At 43.5% G+C, this 19,792-nt stretch overlaps 1 protein-coding gene across 1 annotated transcript; it reads right to left on the bottom strand.

Moving 5' to 3' along the window:
- Positions 1-2,451: 2,451 nt before the first annotated feature.
- On the bottom strand, positions 2,452-19,545 carry LOC138082742 (pregnancy-associated glycoprotein 2-like). Its single transcript, XM_068976050.1, has 9 exons — positions 19,454-19,545; positions 18,174-18,324; positions 17,281-17,398; positions 17,085-17,203; positions 15,656-15,849; positions 14,663-14,779; positions 4,687-4,828; positions 4,502-4,600; positions 2,452-2,589 (listed from the first exon to the last, which is right to left on the bottom strand). The coding sequence occupies exons 1-9, from the start codon at positions 19,504-19,506 to the stop codon at positions 2,452-2,454; spliced, it is 1,131 nt and encodes a 376-aa protein (XP_068832151.1). The 5' UTR covers positions 19,507-19,545.
- Between the last annotated feature and the right edge of the window lie 247 nt (positions 19,546-19,792).

The raw sequence follows: 19,792 nt of genomic DNA, 5'->3' as shown, positions 1-19,792 counted from the left end.
AGCTAGTGGAGGTGATAGAATTCCAGCTGAGCTGTTTAAAATCCTAAGAGATGATGCTGTGAAAGTGCTGTTTTCAATATGTCAGCAAATTTGGAAAACTCAGCAGTGGTCACAGGACTGGAAGAGGTCAATTTTCATTCCAATCCAAAAGAAAGGCGATTCCAAAGAATGTTCAAACTACCATACAATTGTGTTCATCTCACATGCTAGCAAGGTCATGCTCAAAATCCTTCAAGCTAAGCTTCAACAGTACATGAACTGAGAAATTCCAGAGGTACAAGCTGGATTTAGAAAAGGCAGAGGAACCAGAGATCAAATTGCCAACATTCATTGGATCATACAGAGAGCGAGGGATTTCCAGAAAAACATTTACATCTGCTTCACTGACTATGCTAAAGCCTTTCACTGTATGGACCAAAACAAACTATGGGATATTCTTAAATAAATGCAAGTACGAGATCACTGTACCTGTCTCCTGATAAATCTGTATGCAGGCCAGAAAGTGACTGTTAGAACCAGACATGGGACAGTTGAATGATTCAAATTGGGAAAGGAGCATGACAAGCACTCTGGCTATTTAACTTATGTGTAGGATACATCATTTGAAATGCTGGGCTGGATAAATCTCAAGCTGGAATCAAGACTGCTGGGAAAAATATCAACAACCACAGATATGAAGGTGTTACCACCCTTATGGTAGGAAAGGAAAAGTAACTAAAGAGCCTCTTGATGAGGGTGAAAGAGGAGAGTGAAAAAGCTGGCTTAAAACTCAACATTCAAAAAACTAAGATCATGACATCCAGTCCCATCACTTCATGGCAGATAGATGGGAGGCGAGTGGAAACAGTGGCAGATTTTATTTTCCTGGGCTCCAAAGTCAATATGGACCTTGACTGCAGCCACGAAATTAAAAGACACTTGCTTCCTGCATGGAAGAAAAACTATGACATACCTGAACAGTGTATGAAAAAGCAGAGAATCGCTCTGCTGACAGAGGTTTGTAGTATCAAAACTATGGTTTTTCCAGTAGTCATGTATAAATGTGAGATTTGGACCATAAAGAAAGGTGAGTGCCAAAGAATTGATGCTTTCAAATTGCAGTGCTTAAGAAGATTCTTGAGAGTCCCCTTATACCACAAGGAGATCAAACCAGTCGATCTGAAAGGAGATCAACATCTGACCCCTGCTGTCCCAGCTTTGGCCTCTACCAAGGGTATCCGGGTGGAAAGAACTGGTGCTTTCACTCCAAAAGTGCCTAACCATGGCAGCTCCAACCAAATGTTTTGCAGTTCTTCCACTGGAGGAAGCTCAGAAAGGCTGAAGACTCTATATATCCTGGGTCCCCCGCTACATGAATGTCAACCTCCCCAGCAGCACTGGAGGCCAAGAAAGGGGTGTGCTGAGCCCAGGAGGACGGAAATGGATCAGGCATCCACAGAGGCTGTCACTTGCCAAGTGGGACTGGAAATGACCCAGCAGGCATGTGTGGCAGAGAGCTGGTGACTGGATTGGGGTGGGAGATGAACATAAGGGAACCAGCCCAGTATAAAGGACCTCACCCAGAACTCCCTGGAGCAGAAATCCACTGACAAAGTTCATCTGAGATGAGACAAATAGAGTTTATTTTCATTACTCCTTATAATCCCTCTGAATGAGGAGGTTGTGGAGTTGGTGGTGCCATCATAAACTCTTTCATGGACTAAACCATCCACCAGTCACTATCTTTGGGGCTCCCTCTCTCCAGCTCCAGTCATGCGTTTTTTTTTAAGAAACTGACAATCATGTTTGCTACAGGAACAGGGCCATGTGACTTTGTAAAGCCAGTCATAGGACCCCATGGCTCTGCCAGGATAGTTGGTCCAGGGCTGGACTTGTGATCTGAGATGGGCCATTCAGAGCACTCCCTTGAACCTTGATAGCTCTAAGCTTCTTCCTTCCTGGTTAGATGCCTTCAGGATATAAAACCCTATGGCAGGTAGCTTTGGATTCCTTCACTAGGTGTAGAAGCCCTAAGAAAGAAAGCTGTCAGACTAAGACAATCAAAGAAGAGAGAAGGGAAAGAGTGAGGAGGAGAAAGAGAGAACTGATGACTTCTGATTTCTTGGGTCCAGTCACTGAGATCTTTGAATCTGCTCTAGTTCCCGTGTCCTGGATCCCCAGAATTCTTCCAATAAGTTCTCCCTTTCCTGGAAGCCATTTGGAGTTAGGCTTCTCTCACTTGTGATTCAGAATTGGTCCTAGATTCTCCCCGATCATTATGTACCTCCCAGATACAAACAGAGGCATCCACTTGTTTTAGAACCATTAAGAGTAAAACCTTTTATTCTTTAGTGAGAATATGACTTGCAGAGCACCAAACACAGTTTACCAGCATCCTGGGCAGCAGTGCCCTAAGTATGAGCAAGTGTGTGTTAGAACTGGCCTGACTGATTCCTGAACAAGTCCAAGCATTTACACAGCAGGAGCCAAGCCAATCCTGTTATTTCCTCGGTCATAAACTGAGAAATACAGCCTCAAGAAGACGTCACCCAGGATCCATTTGTCTGTGTTGTCCCCATGAAAGCTGCTAAGGCATAAGCTATTGGAAATCTGAGGGAGACAGAAATATATACCAGTTAGCCTGAGCCCTTGTCTGCAACCCTCCTCAATATCCAGACCTGGCATACTTCTTGGTTTTATTTCCTTCTTTTGATAAGTATCAAGTGGTTTCCTTAGAAGCTGGGGATGTGAGAGTGCATGCAAAAAGTTAAAGGGCCAAGACATGTGGTTGCCATGAGGAAGGGTGTTGGGGAGGTGAGGATTGGGAGTTGGGATTATCAAGTGAAACTAATATATACAGGGTGAATAAATAGCATAGTCCTACTATATAGCACAGGGAACTATATTCAATATCCAGCAATATACTGTAAGGGAAAAGATTAAGAAAAAAAGTATATATACTTGTTTTTGTGTAATGGAGTCACTGTGCTGTATAGGAGAACTTAATGCAACACTGAAGATCAGCTACACTAAAATAAATATTTTTTTTAATGAGCAAGAATGGTCACAGTTCCCCCTCAGTCTCTGTTTCTTTCAGTACACTGTTCACTGCTTTCTCTGCACAGAATGCCTTTTCTTTTTCCCACTTTTCCCCGACCTGGTTTTTGTTTTTTAAAAAAAAAATTTTTGTATTGAAGTATAGCTGATTAACAATATTGTGACTTTTAGGTAGACAGTTAAGGGACTCAGTCATATATATACACATATCCATTCTCCCCCAAACTCTCTTCCCATCCAGACTGCCACATAGCATTGAGCAGAGTTCCCTGTGCTACACAGTAAGTCCTTGTTAGTTATCTATTTCAAATAGATTTATAGCAGTGCCCACAATGCATTGTTTAAGACTGCTCTCAGGCCCTCTAGGCAGCCTTCCAGGACCCACAGTCACCGTCCCTGAAGACTTCAGACTGGGTCAATGACTTACCCTGGCTCTGCCATAGTCTGTGGCCCTCATCACTCCTGATCTGTTCCCAGCACACCTTTGCATAGCTACCGGGGTACCATTTGCATGGAATCCAGTATAGATTTGCCTCAACCCAAGCATCTCCTCATCCCTCCATGAGGCTGCGTTTTAGAATTACTGAAATTCCCTCTTCCTCAAAGCCTTCTTTGAGCCCATCAGCCTACTCTGAACTCCCACAGGGAGCTGATAGGAAGCCTCCAGGGCTATGCAGTCACTGTGCACCTTTTATTCACCTTAGCATCCAACCCCCCCAAAGAAGGGACTGGTATCCCAGCTCAGAGATAGAGCACTGAGGCTTAGCAAGGGGAAGTTGCAGCCAAGTATTAAGGTAATCATGCTGTTTATCACCCTAATCTGGACATTTTTGAGATGGGATGGGAGACTGCTAATCACTATGGTGGGACAGTACACTGCCAACCCCGCTTGTCACATGGTCTATTTCAGGGATTGCTAGAGCTGACTTTCCATGTTCATGCACCTGAGGGCTCTGGTTGAACTGAAGCTCTGTGAAGACTGAGGCCCTTAGTGTTCCCTTCTCCTTGTGACTCCCGCCATGCCAGCATGGAGTGCTGTCTCAACATTTATTTCTGGATGATGGATGTCCCAGACTGCCCTTTACTCAAGTGGTTGGTTTTGTGGGAGGCACTGGCCCAGCCAAAGGAGCTCAGCAGCTTCTGCAATGGTGTGAACTGGCCTGCAGAGGGACCCTTCGTCCCAGCAGCAGCCCAAGGGTTCTTGCCTGTGTGTGTGCTAAGTCACTTCAGTCGTGTCTGACTCTGTGCAGCCCTATAGACTGCAGCTTGTCAGGCTCCTCTATCCATGGGATTCTCCAGGCACGACTACTGGAGTCAATTGCCATGCCCTTCTCTAGGGGATCTCCTGATCCATGGATCAAACCCGTGTCTCTTACATCTCCTGCATTGGCAGGCAGGTTCTTTACCACTAACACCATCTGGGAGTCCCAGAATTGAGAAGCAGCTCTCAGGATTGGCCCCTCACCTTTTGGATGTAGGCTTCAGCAGGCACTGAGTAATCAATGCCGTTGATGGTGAAGATGACAGGAGGCAGGATACTGATGACAGGACATGAAACCATGTACTGTTGGGGAAAAAGGGAGAGAGGTTGGCCCAGGAGATCCTTGTTGTGTGGGGGAACCGGGAGAAACCTGTGTCATGACCCTTCACCTCGGAATCATAGGGCATGGCATGGATGAACTTCTGGATGTTGGTGACCGGTCCTGCTGGGCCATGGATCAGTGACGTCCCAGTATCCACAAGAGCCTCACAGCCATGTTCACAGCCAATCACTTTCCCATTCATGGAGATGCTGAGAAACAGTGGGACAAAGTGGGGGTCAAGATTACTCAGAAGTCTCCCTCACAGTTGCCCCCTCCACAACTGACTCCCAAACAGTCCTTCAGCTCCTTCAGCTCTTGCCCTGACTCTGTTTTTCTTTGCTCTCATCATGTCACCTTCTTTGATATCCTTAAATGCAATACTTGATAGGCGGTCCTAAGATGGCAGAGGAATAGGACAGGGAGATCACTTTCTCCCCCACAAATTCATCAAAAGAACATCTGAACGCTGAGAAAATTCCACAAAACAACTTCTGAATGCTGGCAGAGGACATCAGGCACCCAGAAAAGCAGCCCATTGTCTTCGAAAGGAGGTAGGAAAAAATATAAAAGACAAAAAGAGAGACAAAAGAGGTAGGAATGGAGCTCTGTCCCGGGAAGGAAGTCTTAAAAAAGAGAGAAGTTTTCCAGCACCAGGAAACACTCTCACTGCCGAGTCTGTGGTGAGCCTCAGAACCACAGAGGGCAACATAACTGGGAGGGAAAATAAATGAATAAATCAAACCCACAGATTATGTGCCCAACAGTAACTCCCCCAGCGGAGAAGCAGCACAAACGTCTGCATCTGCCACTAGCAAGCGGGGTCTGGGCAGGGAGGCGCAGGCGAAAAGCCCTAACCTAAGACACCATCAGGCCCACTCACAGAACAAAGGACTGAACAGAGCTTGCCGGCTGCAGACAATCCCCCTCTGGTGACAGGCAACCAGAGCTGTAAGGGGGAAATCGCGGCCCCAGAGAGGCATCATCTACCAAACCGCAAGCAGGCTTCATTGTTAACTAAGACATCTTGGGATTCTGCATGGTCAACATCCGCCTGAGAAGGTGCACCAGTTGTACACCCAGAAAACTGAGTGGCAGGGACAGGGGAGGTGCTAACTCACAGCGACCACGCTTGCCAAACACCTGGTCACCTGAGCTGCTCGGACCTGAGAAGGGCACAAAACACAGGCCCAACCAAGTCTGCACCTCTGAGGACGACCCGAGTTCCTGAACCTGAGCAGCTTAGACCTGGGAAGTGCATGCAACTCAGGGCCTGCCTCAGACAGTTCCCAGCAGAGCAACCTAGAGCCTAAGCAGTGTTGACAAGGAAAGCACACACACCGTGAGCGGGAGCAAACCCAGTGTGGCCAAGTCACTGCGAGCACATGCCAGTGTTATCTGTTGGCAGCGACCCTCCCTCCCCACAGCACAACTGAACAAGTGAGCCTAAGCAAGTGTCCACCACCCTCCCCCCTTGTGTCAGGGCAGAAATTAGATACTGGAGAGACCAGCAAACAGAAGAAGCTAAAACAGAAGGAACCTCCTTGGGAGTGACAGGTGCAATAGATTGAAACCCTGTAGTTAGTACCAACTACATAGGAAGGGGCCTATAGATCTTCAGAAATATAAGCCGGATCAAGGAACTATCCGAAAATGAACTGACCCCAACCTGCCCACTACAACATAAGAAATAGTCCTAGATATATTTTTACTATTTTTACTATCAATCTTTATTTTTTAAATTTTTTTTAATTTTAAGTCCTCTATTACTCCTTTAATTTTCATTTTTATAACCTACTATTACTTTGCAAAAAAAGAAAAAGAGAGAGAGTGAGACCCTATTTTTTAAAGCAAACTTCATATATATATATTTTTTATAATTTTTGTGACTTTATTTTATTTCTTTAATATTGTATTTTTGAAAATCCAACCTCTACTCTAGATATTTAATCTTTGCTTTTTGGTATTTGTTATCAATTTTGTACCTTTAAGAACCCAATCTTCAGTACCCATTTTTACTGGGGAGCAAGATTACTGGCTTGACTGCTCTCTCCCCCTTTGGACTCACCTTTTTCTCCACCAGGTCGCCTCTATCTCCTCCCTCCTCCTTCTCTTCTCTACCCAACTCTGTGAATCTCTTTGTGTGTTCCAGGCTGTGGAAAACACTTAGGGAACTGATTATTGGCTGTATCTGTCTCTCTCCTTTTGATTCCCCCTTTTTTCCTCCTGGCCACCTCTATCTCCTTTCTCCCACTTCTCTTCTCTGTATAACCTCATGAGCATCTCTGAGCAGTCCAGACTGTGGAGTGCACATAAATAAGTGATTACTGGCTAGATTGCTCTCTTTTTTGATTCCACCTCATCTCATTTGGGTCACCTTTAACTCCCTCTTCCCTCTTCATTTTCCATGTAACTCTGTGAACATATCTGAGTGTGCCTCAATGTGGAGAAACTTTTCATCTTTAACCTAGATGTTTTGTCAACAGTGCTGTATAGATGGAGAAGTCTTGAGGCTACTGTAAAAATAAGACTGAAAACCAGAAGCAGGAGGCTTAAGTCAAAATCCTGAGAACACCAGAGAACTTACTCCAGGGAATATTAATCAACAGGAGCTCAACAAACGCCTCCATACCTACACTGAAACCAAGCATCAGCCAAGGGCCAACAAGTTCCAGAGAAAGACATACCACGAAAATTCTCCACCAACACAGGAACACAGCCCTGAGCTTCAATATGCAGGCTACCCAAAGTCACTCCAAACCCACTGACATCTCATAACTCTTTACTAGACACTTCATTGCACTCCAGACAGAAGAAATCCAGCTCCACCCACCAGAACAAGCACACAAGCTTCCCTAACCAGGAAACCTTGACAAACCACCTGTACAACCCCACCCACAGCAAGGAAACTCCATAATAAAGAGAACTCCACAAACTGCCAAAATACAGAAAGGCCATCTCAAACACAGCAATATAAACAAGATGAAGAGACAGAGGAATACCCAGCAGGTAAAGGAACAGGATAAATGCCCACCAAACCAAACAAAAGAGGAGGAGATAGGGAATCTACCTGATGAAGAATTCTGAATAATGATAGTAAAAATGATCCAAATCTTGAAAACAAAATGAAGTTACAGATAAATAGCCTGGAGACAAGGATTGAGAAGATGAAGGAAAGTTTCAACAAGGACCTAGAAGAAATAAAAAAAAGAGTCAATTTATAAAGAATAATGCAACAAATGAGATCAAAACATCTGGAGGGAACCAACAGTAGAATAACAGAGGCAGAAGATAGGATAAGTGAGGTAGAAGACAGAAGAGTAGAAATAAATGAAACAGAGGGAAAAAAGAAAAACAAATTAAAAGAAATGAGGACAATCTCAGAGATGTCTGGGACAATGTTAAACACCACAACATTTGAATCAGAGGAGTCCCAGAAGAAGAAGACAAAAAGAAAGACCATGAGAAAACACTTGAGGAGATGATAGTTGAAAACTTCCCTAAAATGGGGAAGAAAATAATCACCCACATCTGAGAAACCCAGAGAGTCCTAAACAGGATAAACCCAAGGCAAAACCCCCTAAGAAACATATTAATCAAATTAACAAAGATCAAACACAAAGAACAAATATTAGAAGCAGTAAAGGGAAAACAACAAATAACACACGACGATTCCCATAAGGATAACAGCTGATCTTTCAATAGAAACTCTTCAGGCCAGGAGGGAATGGCAAGACATACTTAAAGTGATGAAAGCAAATAACCTACAGCCCAGATTACTGTACCCAGAAAGGATCTCATTCAAATATGAAGGAGAAATCAAAAGCTTTACAGACAAGCAAAAGCTGAGAGATTCAGCACCACCAAACCAGCTCTCCAACAAATGCTAAAGTATCTTCTCTAGCCCAGAAACACAGAAAGGGTGTATAAACTCGAACCCAAAACAATAAAGTAAATGGCAAGGGGATCATCCTTATCAATAATTACCTTAAATGTAACTCGGTTGAATGCCCCAACCAAAAGACAAAGACTGGCTGACTAGATACAAAAACAAGACCCCTATATATGTTGTCTACAAGAGACCTACCTCAAAACAAAGGACACATTCAGACTGAAAGTGAAGGGCTGGAAAAATATTTTCCATGAAAATGGAGACCAAAAGAAAGCAGGAGTAGCAATACTCATATCAGATTAAATAGACTTTAAAACAGGCTGTGAAAAGAGACAAAGAGGGACACTACATAATGATCAAAGGATCAATCCAAGAAGAAGATATAACAATTATAAATATATATGCACCCAACATAGAAGCATCACAATATGTAAGACAAATGCTAACAAGTCTAAAAGGGGAAATTAACAATAACACAATAATAGTGGGAGACTTTAATACCCCACTCACACCTATGGATAGATCAACTAACCAGAAAATTAACAAGGAAACACAACTGTAAATGATACAATAGACAAGTTAGACCTAATTGGTATCCATAGAGCATTTCACCCCAAAACAATGATTTCACCTTTATCTCAAGCCCACACAGGACCATCACCAGGATAGATCACATCCTGGGCCATAAATCTACCCTTGGTAAATTCAAAAAAAAAAAAAAAGAAATCATTCAAAGCATCTTTTCTGACCACAAGGCAGTAAGATTAGATCTCAATTACAGGAGAAAAACTATTAAAAATTGCAACATATGGAGGCTGAACAACATGCTGATGAATAACCAACAAATCACAGAAGAAATCAAAAAAGAAATAAAAATATGCATATAAATGAATGAAAATAAAGTCACAACAACCCAAAACCTGTGAGACACTATGAAAGCCATGCTAAGGGGAAGGTTCATAGCAGTACAGGCATACCTAAAGAAACAAGAAAACAGTCAAATAAATAACCTCACTCTACATCTAAAGCAACTAGAAAAGGAAAAAATGAAGAACCCCAGGGTTAGTAGAAGGAAAGAAATCTTTAAAATATGGCAGAAGTAAATGCAAAAGAAACAAAAGAGACCATAGCAAAAATCAACAAAGCCAAAAGCTGGTTCTTTGAAAGGATAAATAAAATTGGCAAACCATTAGCCAGACTCATCTAGAAACAAAGGGAAAAAAATCAAATCAATAAAATTAGAAATGAAAATGGGGAGATCACATCAGATAAAACAGAGATGCAAAGGATCATAAGACAGTACTATCAGCAATTATATGCCAACAAAATGGACAACTGGAAGAAAAGGACAAATTCTTAGAAAAGTACAACTTTCCAAAACTGAACCAGGAAGAAATAGAAAATCTTAACACACCCATCACAAGCACAGAAATTGAAACTGTAATCAGAAATCTTCCAGCAAACAAAAGCCCAGGACCAGACGGCTTCGCAGCTGAATTCTACCAAAAATTCAGAGAAGAGCTAACACCTATCTTACTCAAACTCTTCCAGAAAATTACAGAAAAAGGTAAACTTCCAAACTCATACTATGAGGCCACCATCACCCTAATACCAACACCTGACAAAGATGCCACAAAAAAAGAAAACTACAGGCCAATATCACTGATGAACATAGATGCAAAAATCCTTAACAAAATTCTAGCAATCAGAATCCAATAACACATTAAAAAGATCATACACCATGACCAAGTGGGCTTTATCCCAGGGATGCAAGGATTCTTCAATATCCACAAATTGATCAATGTTATACACTGCATTAGCAAACTTAAAAGTAAAAGCCATATGATTATCTCAATAGATGCAGAGAAAGCCTTTGACAAAATTCAAGATCCTTTTATGATAAAAAGAAAACCTCCAGAAAGCAGGAATAGAAGGAATATACCTCAACAAAATAAAAGCTATATATGACAAACCCACAGTAAACATTATCCTCAACAGTGAAAAAATGAAAGCATTTCCCCAAAAGTCAGGAACAAGACAAGGGTGCCCACTTACAACACTACTATTCAACATAGTTCTGGAAGTTTTGGCCACAGCAATCAGAGCAGATAAAGAAATAAAAGGAATCCAAATTGGAAAAGAAGAAGTAAAACTCACTGTTTGCAGATGACATGATCCTCTACATAGAAAACTCTAGAGATTCCACCAGAAAATTACGAGAGCTAATCAATGAATATAGTAAAATTGCAGGATATAAAATCAACCCACATAAATCCCTTGCATTTCTTTACACTAATAATGAGAAAATAGAAAGAGAAATTAAGGAAACAATTCCATTCGCCATTGCAATGAAAAGAATAAAATACTTAGGAATATATCTACCTAAAGAAACTAAAGACCTACATATAGAAAACTACAAAACACTGGTGAATGAAATCAAAGACGACACTAATAGATGGAGAAATATACAGTGTTCGTGGATCAGAAGAATCAATATAGTGAAAATGAGTATACCACCCAAAACAATCTATAGATTCAATGCAATCCCTATCAAGCTACCAACGGTATTTTTCACAGAACTAGAACAAATTATTTCAGAATTTGTATGGAAATACAAAAAACCTCGAATAGCCAAAGCAATCTTGAGAAAGAAGAATGGAGCTGGAGGAATCAACCTGCCTGACTTTAGGCTCTACTACAAAGTCACAGTCATCAAGACAGTATGGTACTGCCACAAAGACAGAAATATGAATCAATGGAATGAAGTAGAAAGCCCAGAGATAAATCCACACACCTATGGACACCTTATCTTTGACAAAGGAGGCAAGAATATACAATGGAGAAAAGGCAAACTCTTTAACAAGTTGTGCTGGGAAAATTGGTCAACCACAAGTGAAAGAATGAAACTAGAACACTTTCTAACACCATACACAAAAATAAACTCAAAATGGATTAAAAACCTAAATGTACAACCAGAAACTATACAACTCCTAGAGGAGAACATAGGCAAAACACTCTTTGACATAAATCACAGCAGGATCCTCTATGACCCACCTCCCAGAATACTGGAAATAAAAGCAAAAAGAAAACAAATGGGCCTAATTAAAATTGAAAGCTTCTGCACAACAAAGGAAACTATAAGCAAGGTGAAAAGGCAGCCTTCAAAATGGAAGAAAATAATAACAAATGAAGCAACTGACAAACAACTAATCTCAAAGATATAAAAGCAACTCCTGCAGCTCAACTCCAGAAAAATAAATGACCCAATCAAAAAATGGGCCAAAGAACTAAACAGATATTTCTCCAAAGAAGACATACAGATGGCTAACAAACACATGAAAAGATGCTCAATATCACTCATTATCAGAGAAATGCAAATCAAAACCACAATGAGGTACCATTTCATGCCAGTAGAATGCCTGTTATCCAAAAGTTTACAAGCAATAAATGCTGGAGAAGGTGCAGAGAAAAGGGAACCCTCTTACACTGTTGGTGGGAATGCAAACTAGTACAGCCACTATGGAGAACCGTGTGGAGATTCCTCAAAATCTGGAAATAGAACTGCCTTATGACCCAGCAATCCCACTGCTGGGCATACACACCGAGGAAACCAGAACTGAAAGAAACACGTATACCCCAGTGTTCATCGCAACACTGTTTATAATAGCCAGGACATGGAAGCAACCTAGATGTCCATCAGCAGACTAATGGATAATAAAGCTTTGGTACATATACACAATGGAGTATTACTCAGCCATTAAAAAAAATACATTTGAATCAGTTCTAATGAGGTGGATGAAACTGGAGCCTATTATACAGAGTGAAGTCAGCCAGAAAGAAAAACACCAGTACAGTATACTAATGCATATATATGGAATTTAGAAAGATGGTAATGATAACCTTGTATGCGAGACAGCAAAAGAGACACAGATGTATAGAAGTCTTCTGGACTCTGTGGGAGAGAGTGAGGGTGGGATGATTTGGGAGAATGGCATTGAAACATGTATAATATCATATAAGAAACGAATCGCCAGTCCAGGTTTGATGCATGATACAGGATGCTCGGGGCTGGTGCACTGGGATGACCCAGAGGGATGGTATGGGGAGGGATGTGGGAGGGGGGTTCAGGATGGGGAACACGTGTACACCCGTGGCGGATGCATGTTGATGTATGGAAAAACCAATACAATAATATAAAGTATAAACAATAAATAAATAAATAAAATGTAAAAAACTAAAATAAAATGCAGTACTTGAATAGGCTCTTTCCTACCTCAGGACCATGACACAAGCTGGTCTTCCTTCCTAGAAGACTCCACTCCCCTTGACTAGTGAATTTCTCCTTGTCTTTCAAATTCCAGCTTAATTGCCATGGTTTCAGTGAAGTCTTTCCCCCAGTGTATATCAAACTCCTGTCTTGGTCATTCTCTGTAGACCCTTCCTCATGTCTAGCATATACCAAAGTGACAATTCACTATGTGTGTGAGTCATTCTTCGATGTGAGGGCAAGTTTTATTCTCATTGCCTTGCTAAAGTGCCTGACACACAGTGGATGAACAATGAATGAATGAATGTGAAAATAATAAATGAGGAACATCCAAAGAGCTATATCCAGTGTCTCAATGATAATGAGCCAAACACACAGTGAAGATGGAGGTTCCCTGGGGCAGCAGATTCTCATAGTGGGAGACAAGCTGCCCTGGGAGAGGGTGTCTCCCATTACTGCTCATTCACCCAGCTCAGACACTGAGGCCCTGGCCATATGATACCTGATAGCCCACGGATTCTCCAAAGGACAGGGCAAATTTGTCTGATGGTATCACAGAGATTCCCATCAATTACTATGTTAGTTATCAGGCCACTCCTGGATCCCACCTTCCTGATTCTGTCAATCACAGTGCCTACTCCACTGTGTGCTCAGGATGGAGGTCGGGGGATGGGTAGCTATGGTTACATGGAGCGTCTCTTTTTATGAGTTGCTTTCAGGTCTCAAGACGGTAGCCAACCTCTCTACATAGCTGAGTAGCTTCTCCCTAAGGGGACCAGATTTTCCCATTTCTTCAGAACTTTCTGTTTTAAACTGACATTTATATGTACTGAGAACTTCCTCAGTCCTGGGTTCAGTTCAGTTCAGTCACTCAGTCATGTCCAACTCTTTGCGACCCCATGAACTGCAGCACACCAGGCCTCTTTATCCATCACCAACTCCCGGAGCCTACCCAAACTCATGTCCATTGGGTCGGTGATGCCATCCAACCATCTCATCCTCTATCGTCCCCTTCTCCTCCTGCCCTCAATCTTTCCCAGCATCAGGGTCTTTTCAAAGGAGTCAGCCCTTTGCATCAGGTGGCCAAAGTATTGGAGTTTCAGCTTCAACATTAGTCCTTCCAATGAACACCTAGGACTGATCTCCTGGGTGGACTGAAGAGGATGGACTGTTGGATCTCTTTGCAGTCCAAGGGACTCTCAAGAGTCTTCTCCAACACCACAGTTCAAAAGCATCAATTCTTCGGCCTTCAGCTTTCTTTATAGTCCAACTCTCACATCCATACATGACTACTGGAAAAACCATACCCTTGACTAGACGGACCTTTGTTGGCAAAGTAATGTCTTTGCTTTTTAATATGCTGTCTAGGTTGGTCATAACTCTCCTTAACCTAGACAATTGATCATCTTATCACAACTCTGTTCAGGCTGAGGAAATTCTCCCTGATCCTCTGTTCACCACACTGTAGGGTCCTCTAACCATGCTTCCCACATCACAGGGCAGTGGGTGCAGCCCTCCCCCAGCTGCACAGACCTCTCTGGACCCTGTGAAGGACCCTGGTCAGAGCCCTGGTCAGAAGGCCTGGGATGATTATGAACCCATGGGTGATTTGTGTATCTATGTGTGTTTGTTTGTGTGTGTGTTTATGTGGCTCTGTGTGTCTGTCTGTCTGTGTGCTTGTGTGTATCTGTCTGCCTAAGTGTGTTTATATGTGTGCCTGCATGTGTGTTTATATGTGTCTCTGTGTGTGCTTATATGTGTGGCTTTATGGGTGGAGCATATCTCTGTGTGTGATCATGTGTCTGTGCATGCGTTTGTGTGCCTGCATATGTCTATGTATAGATGTGGGAGCATCATTTGGGGTGGCATTCAGAGGAAGAGGCTTACCGGTCCACAGTTATTAGCCAGCTTTTGGTTTGAGACACTGGTATCCAGTTGAGCTTTCCCTTGTGGTAGGAGTGGTCCACTCCACCTAACATCAACACACTGCCATTCTCCTTGTGGCTGTCGAGAGAATAAAAGAGGGGGACTCCTTGGAGGACTGTTATGCTGGGCAGTCTGAGAGCTGTGCTTGTCCACCCAACAAGGCCCTAATAGGGTCCCCATTTTACAGATGCAGAAATTGAGGGATTGAGAACCCAACCAAGATTAGTCACTGGCTAGAGTGGCACAGAGCAGGTTAGAAGCTGAGTCACTTGGCCAGGTTCCACCCACCCAGGCTTCTTAAGAGGCCCTGTACCTCCTGCAACCTGAATACCCTCAGAGGACAGTGTGCTGAAGGGTTTGGGCTTCCCCCTTGTCCAGCCTGTAATTTTTTCAGAAAAATCAAGGCCTGAGAGGGCTAGGGGTGTGGCTTCAGGTCACCCAGGGTTGGTTTCACCTGCCTATGACCTGTGCTGTCCATGGGGCCCCACATTTAGCAGGGCCCCCCACCTCTGTTATCTCTGTCTGGAAATTCCTAAGACTAGTTGGATAAGGTGTCCCACACTTCCATTTTGCACTGTCTCCTGAAAGTTATGTAGTTGGTCCCGGTGAAATGTTAGTGAGGAAGGAAAGACTTCCCATCGCTCTCTTTCCTTCCATTGCAAACTCGCCAGCAAACTGTGTTACTTTTTTCCTCCAACTTTTATCCTGACACCTTCCATTGCCCTCCCACTCCCCTCACCCCAGAGACCAAGCCACTGCCCTTGAGCCCATGAGCTAGGTTGTGTTCCAATAAAACTTCATTTACAAAAGCCAGTGGTGAAGCCCTGGGGCCATAGTTATCCTGGGCTGCACAGTCTTTCAGGATACTTCTGTAACAAGTGTTCTATAATATTCATCCAACTGAAAGCATCTCACAGCTAATTTGGAAATAGGGCTTGTCCAGCTCAGACTTACGTGCTCAAGTAGAAGGCAAAGATAGGCTCAGAAATGGCACCTTGTTGCTTCAGCTTGTCAAAGATGGGGATGGTTCCTGGGACAGCGAGGCTGGGGTAGGACAAGCCCAGGACACCATCAAAGGGTGCATTATCAAATCCGAATTGTTGCAGGCTTAGGCCAAACGGCTGGTCAGTGCTGACAAGGTTCCCGATCTGTGGGAGAGAAGAGTGTTCACACATAGAGGATTGGAAGTGGGACTGGTCTAGGGGGGTTCAGATGCCATTAGAACCTCAGAGAAGAACTGAGTCCTGTCTGTGCCCTAGGTAGACTTCAGATGGTTAAAACAAGCTGGGACAGGAATTCAGGTTCCATTGGTGTGCGGACATGAATTTTAACCAGCACCAGCTATTTCTGCAAACACCATCTGAGTCAAATAGGCCTCATGCCTTCTGTACAGGTGGGGAAACCAAGTCAGGACTAGACTCAATGGTGCCCCCTTGAGGACAAAATGAGTAGCGAGCAGGGTAGTCCTCTGGCATCACTATGATCTGATGACAGAAATGGACTGAATTTATTACAATGTATTATGGATTCTGTGCTTGCCAAGGAAGGCAGGAGCCCATTTTACAATGTCACTGGCAGAGTTCTTATGAATATGCTACCTGGGAAATACACATTTAGGGGTGTGTGTGTGAGAGAGAGAGAGAGAGAAATAGACAGGGAAAATCCTCAGGCACTTTGGGGAGGGAGGCCATTGATTTTACTAGACTTTCAGTGGCCCCCTAGAGTGAAAACCCATTTATCAAGTCCCTCTCATATGTGTGGGCCCCTGCTTTTGCTGCCTGGGTATCTGAAGCCCTGGGCTGCCCCCAGGGTCCCCCAATCAGTTTTATTCTCTCTCAAATAACCCCACACCTGCTTGAGTCCCGACAAGCCAGCCCAGCTACCACTTCCCAGATGTATGACTGTGACAAAGCCCTTGCTCTCTACACCTCAGTTCCCTCATGTGTATCATGTAACTAATCAGAGTAACTTCTGTGTGAGGTTGTTACAGGATTAAACAAGTTATTGCTATGAAAGTACCCAGCACAGTCTGAGAATATAAAAGTGGGTGCTTTTTTCCCTGTCCCTGTTCCCAACAAAAGGAACCTTGAGCTGCTCATGGGCAAAGGAGCTGCAAGCCCACACCCCAAGCCACTCTTGGGGTTAGCCACTCTTGGAGTTTGTGTGTCAGCACGGTCCCTATCTCCCCAGGAACAGGATTTTGCAGGTAAGGCGGCTAGTCACAAGGGGAGTTAGGGAAGGACAGGCCCTGCCAGCTGGTCTTGCATCTGTTATGTAAGCAGTGGTCACTCCATAGCCAGTTCTGATCTAACATAGGCCATCTATGGGGACCAGGAGGGGATTGGTTAGTGCAGATCTGATTCAGCTTCTGTTTCCATGTTACCCGAACAGTGTCATAGGCAAGAACTCCATTCATCATCCCAGATCCGTAGAGGATGCGGAAGGGCCTGCGCGTAAGCCGGAAGGTGGAAGATTTGTGATGGTCAAAGGTAATGTGTGTATCTGCAGACACGAGAGATGAGTGTCAGTCAGGTCATAGGTTGGAGGGGATGAGTCAAGATGGGGAAGGCGGTACTCACGACAGGCAGGACTGATGCACTTCATGGAGGGCACCCACAAGTCAGATGAGCCTGTGTCAAAGACAACCCGGAACTCCTTAGGCGGTGTTCCAATGGTGACGTTACCCACATAGGCCATCTAGAAGGACCAGGAAGAAGTGGATTAGTGCAGATATGGCTCCCCTCGATTCCCAGACTGCTGCCTCCCTCTGGGTGTCACATGTCTCTTGAAATCACTTTCCAAACACCATTCAGCTCACAACCTTTGCTCACAGACTTCTTACATTCAATATTTTTTTCTGTGCTATGTGGTATGCAGGATTTTAACTCTATGACCAGGCATTGAAGCAGTACCTCCTGTATTCGAAGCCCAGAGCCATAATCACTGAACCCCCAAGGAAATCCAGTGACCTCATCTGAGAAGCTCTCTAGCCTCCTCTTCAAACCCAGCCTGAGCACCTCCTTTTCCAGGAGGTCCTCCTTAATCAATCCCAGCCACTCCTTCTAAACTCAGACCATGTTTGATCAACACCACACAATTGGCCCTTTCACTAAACATATATTTACTCTTTGCATATCTCTCAGGGTAGCTTGGCCATTCTTGAATAACAGATGAGACCTTTTTCAAATCAATAATAACTATAGTGTTAAATTCTTATGGCATCAAGTGCCTTAGGGTTTCAGGCACCTGATGTTTGCCTGCCACCTGGTCATTGCTGGGCCCAGTCACCACAGACCAAGAGTTAAGGATGAGAATGTCTTCTCCTCTGGGAATGGGGCCCCTGTTCTCCACTGTTTTTGCCTCCTGCAGGAGCCCCAGATCCAATATCCGACCTGGCACCTCTAGATGAGCCCCACTGCTAGGCCAGAGCACAAAGGGGTGCTATGGAGCACCAGCCTCCCAACCCACTCACATCCAGGGCATTCCTCAGGGGGTGAGTAGATAATTTGGGGTCACTAGCAGAATCATCGGACATTCTATTGGCTTGTTCCTCCAGGAAATTGTTCAGCAAGTTTTTTTCCCTCAGGATTTCTCGCATTGTCTTCGTTTTAGTTAGAGGCATTCTTTCACCAAGCATGAGGAAAAGGAAACAAAGAAGGAACAGCAGTCAACTGTCTGTGTTATAGTATAACAGTCATACCTGGCCTTTTAACAGCACTGTGTATTTTCCAAGCATTTTTTTTTTTTTTTTTTGCGTGCCATCTATTATCAGAATGCTGTGCAAACACAGGGCAAAGACATAGGTTTGAATACAGATTCTGTTGTGTTATCTTGGGTCAGCCATATGAACATTTGGAGTCTCAGTTTCCCTATTGGTAAAAAGGTAGAAGGGATAATTCCCACCCACCCCCCATATAGAATGCTTTGGCTGTTAAATAACATTATGGATATAATGTACCTGATATATAGGGAGTCTCAACAAAGACAGCCATTACCGTTGCTGTTGCCACCCCACTGTATCTTTCTCATAGAAGCTCAGGGAGGGAGGAAGAAGGGGGATTCTCATCCTCTCTTTACAGGGGAGAAATTTGAAATGCGCTGAATTTGTGAAGTGACTGTGATCACATTGCTTGTTTGAGGTAAAAACACTCTAGATGTAGCCTTCCTAATCATTCTTCAGAGTTGAAGCAAAAGAGAGGGGTGAGAGAAGAATCCAGGAGAAGGGAACAAATTAGAGAAATTAAGAGGCTAGAGAAACAAGAAAGAGTCAAAATTGAAAAGAGAAAAGGAAAAAAAACACAGAGAGATCTACATGAACAGAGACATCAAAGAGATGGAGAAATAAATAGATGAAGAGATAAATGAGAGAGAGATAGAGATGCAGACGTGGACACATACACACAGAAGTAGAGAGAGAACAGGAGGACACCTAGAATAAAATGTGGGAAATGCTACTCAACAAGACCACACGTACATTTGCATAGGATGTGCACTGAACAATTGCAAAGTGCTCCATTTTCACATAGATCATGACCGCACCCCCAGAGTCGTGCAACCCTGAAGATCTACCTCAGGACCCTGGGAACCCACATTTCCCATGTCAAAGTACTTGCCAATAAGTGAGAGTTGAACTTTAAGACCGTCATGGAGTGATTATATTCGCTTCTAACCCTGACAGGTGGAAGAATATGAGGAAAATAAGAAAAAAAAAACAGAAAGGAAGTTGATTCCACTTACAGTCCCTGTACTTACATGACTATGCACTCTGAGAGGGCCACCAGCCAGAGGAGCACAAGCCACTTCATGCTTCTTTCCTGGCGCCAAGTGCTCGCAGAAGATCGGGTTCTAGTCTGCAGCGGTGATCAGGCCCTTCTAGTTATATATGTTCAGAACTACCTTAAGTGTTCCCTTTAGGCCATTATTAGATTTGATAAAAATAGAAACCTCTCGATAAAATCTTTACCTCAATCAGTGTCCTTGGGGAGTGGACTTTGAAAATTCTCAGAATACAAAGAGTCTGCTATAATCTCTTCCTTGAGGCTTGGCTAGAAAGCCAAACTGAAGTGCATGGATTATCTGAGAGTGTGGAAA

This window comes from Capricornis sumatraensis, chromosome 8 (assembly GCF_032405125.1).
Source record: "Capricornis sumatraensis isolate serow.1 chromosome 8, serow.2, whole genome shotgun sequence".
NCBI classification, from domain to species: Eukaryota; Metazoa; Chordata; class Mammalia; order Artiodactyla; family Bovidae; genus Capricornis; species Capricornis sumatraensis.
This window is presented reverse-complemented; position numbering and strand designations above follow the sequence as displayed.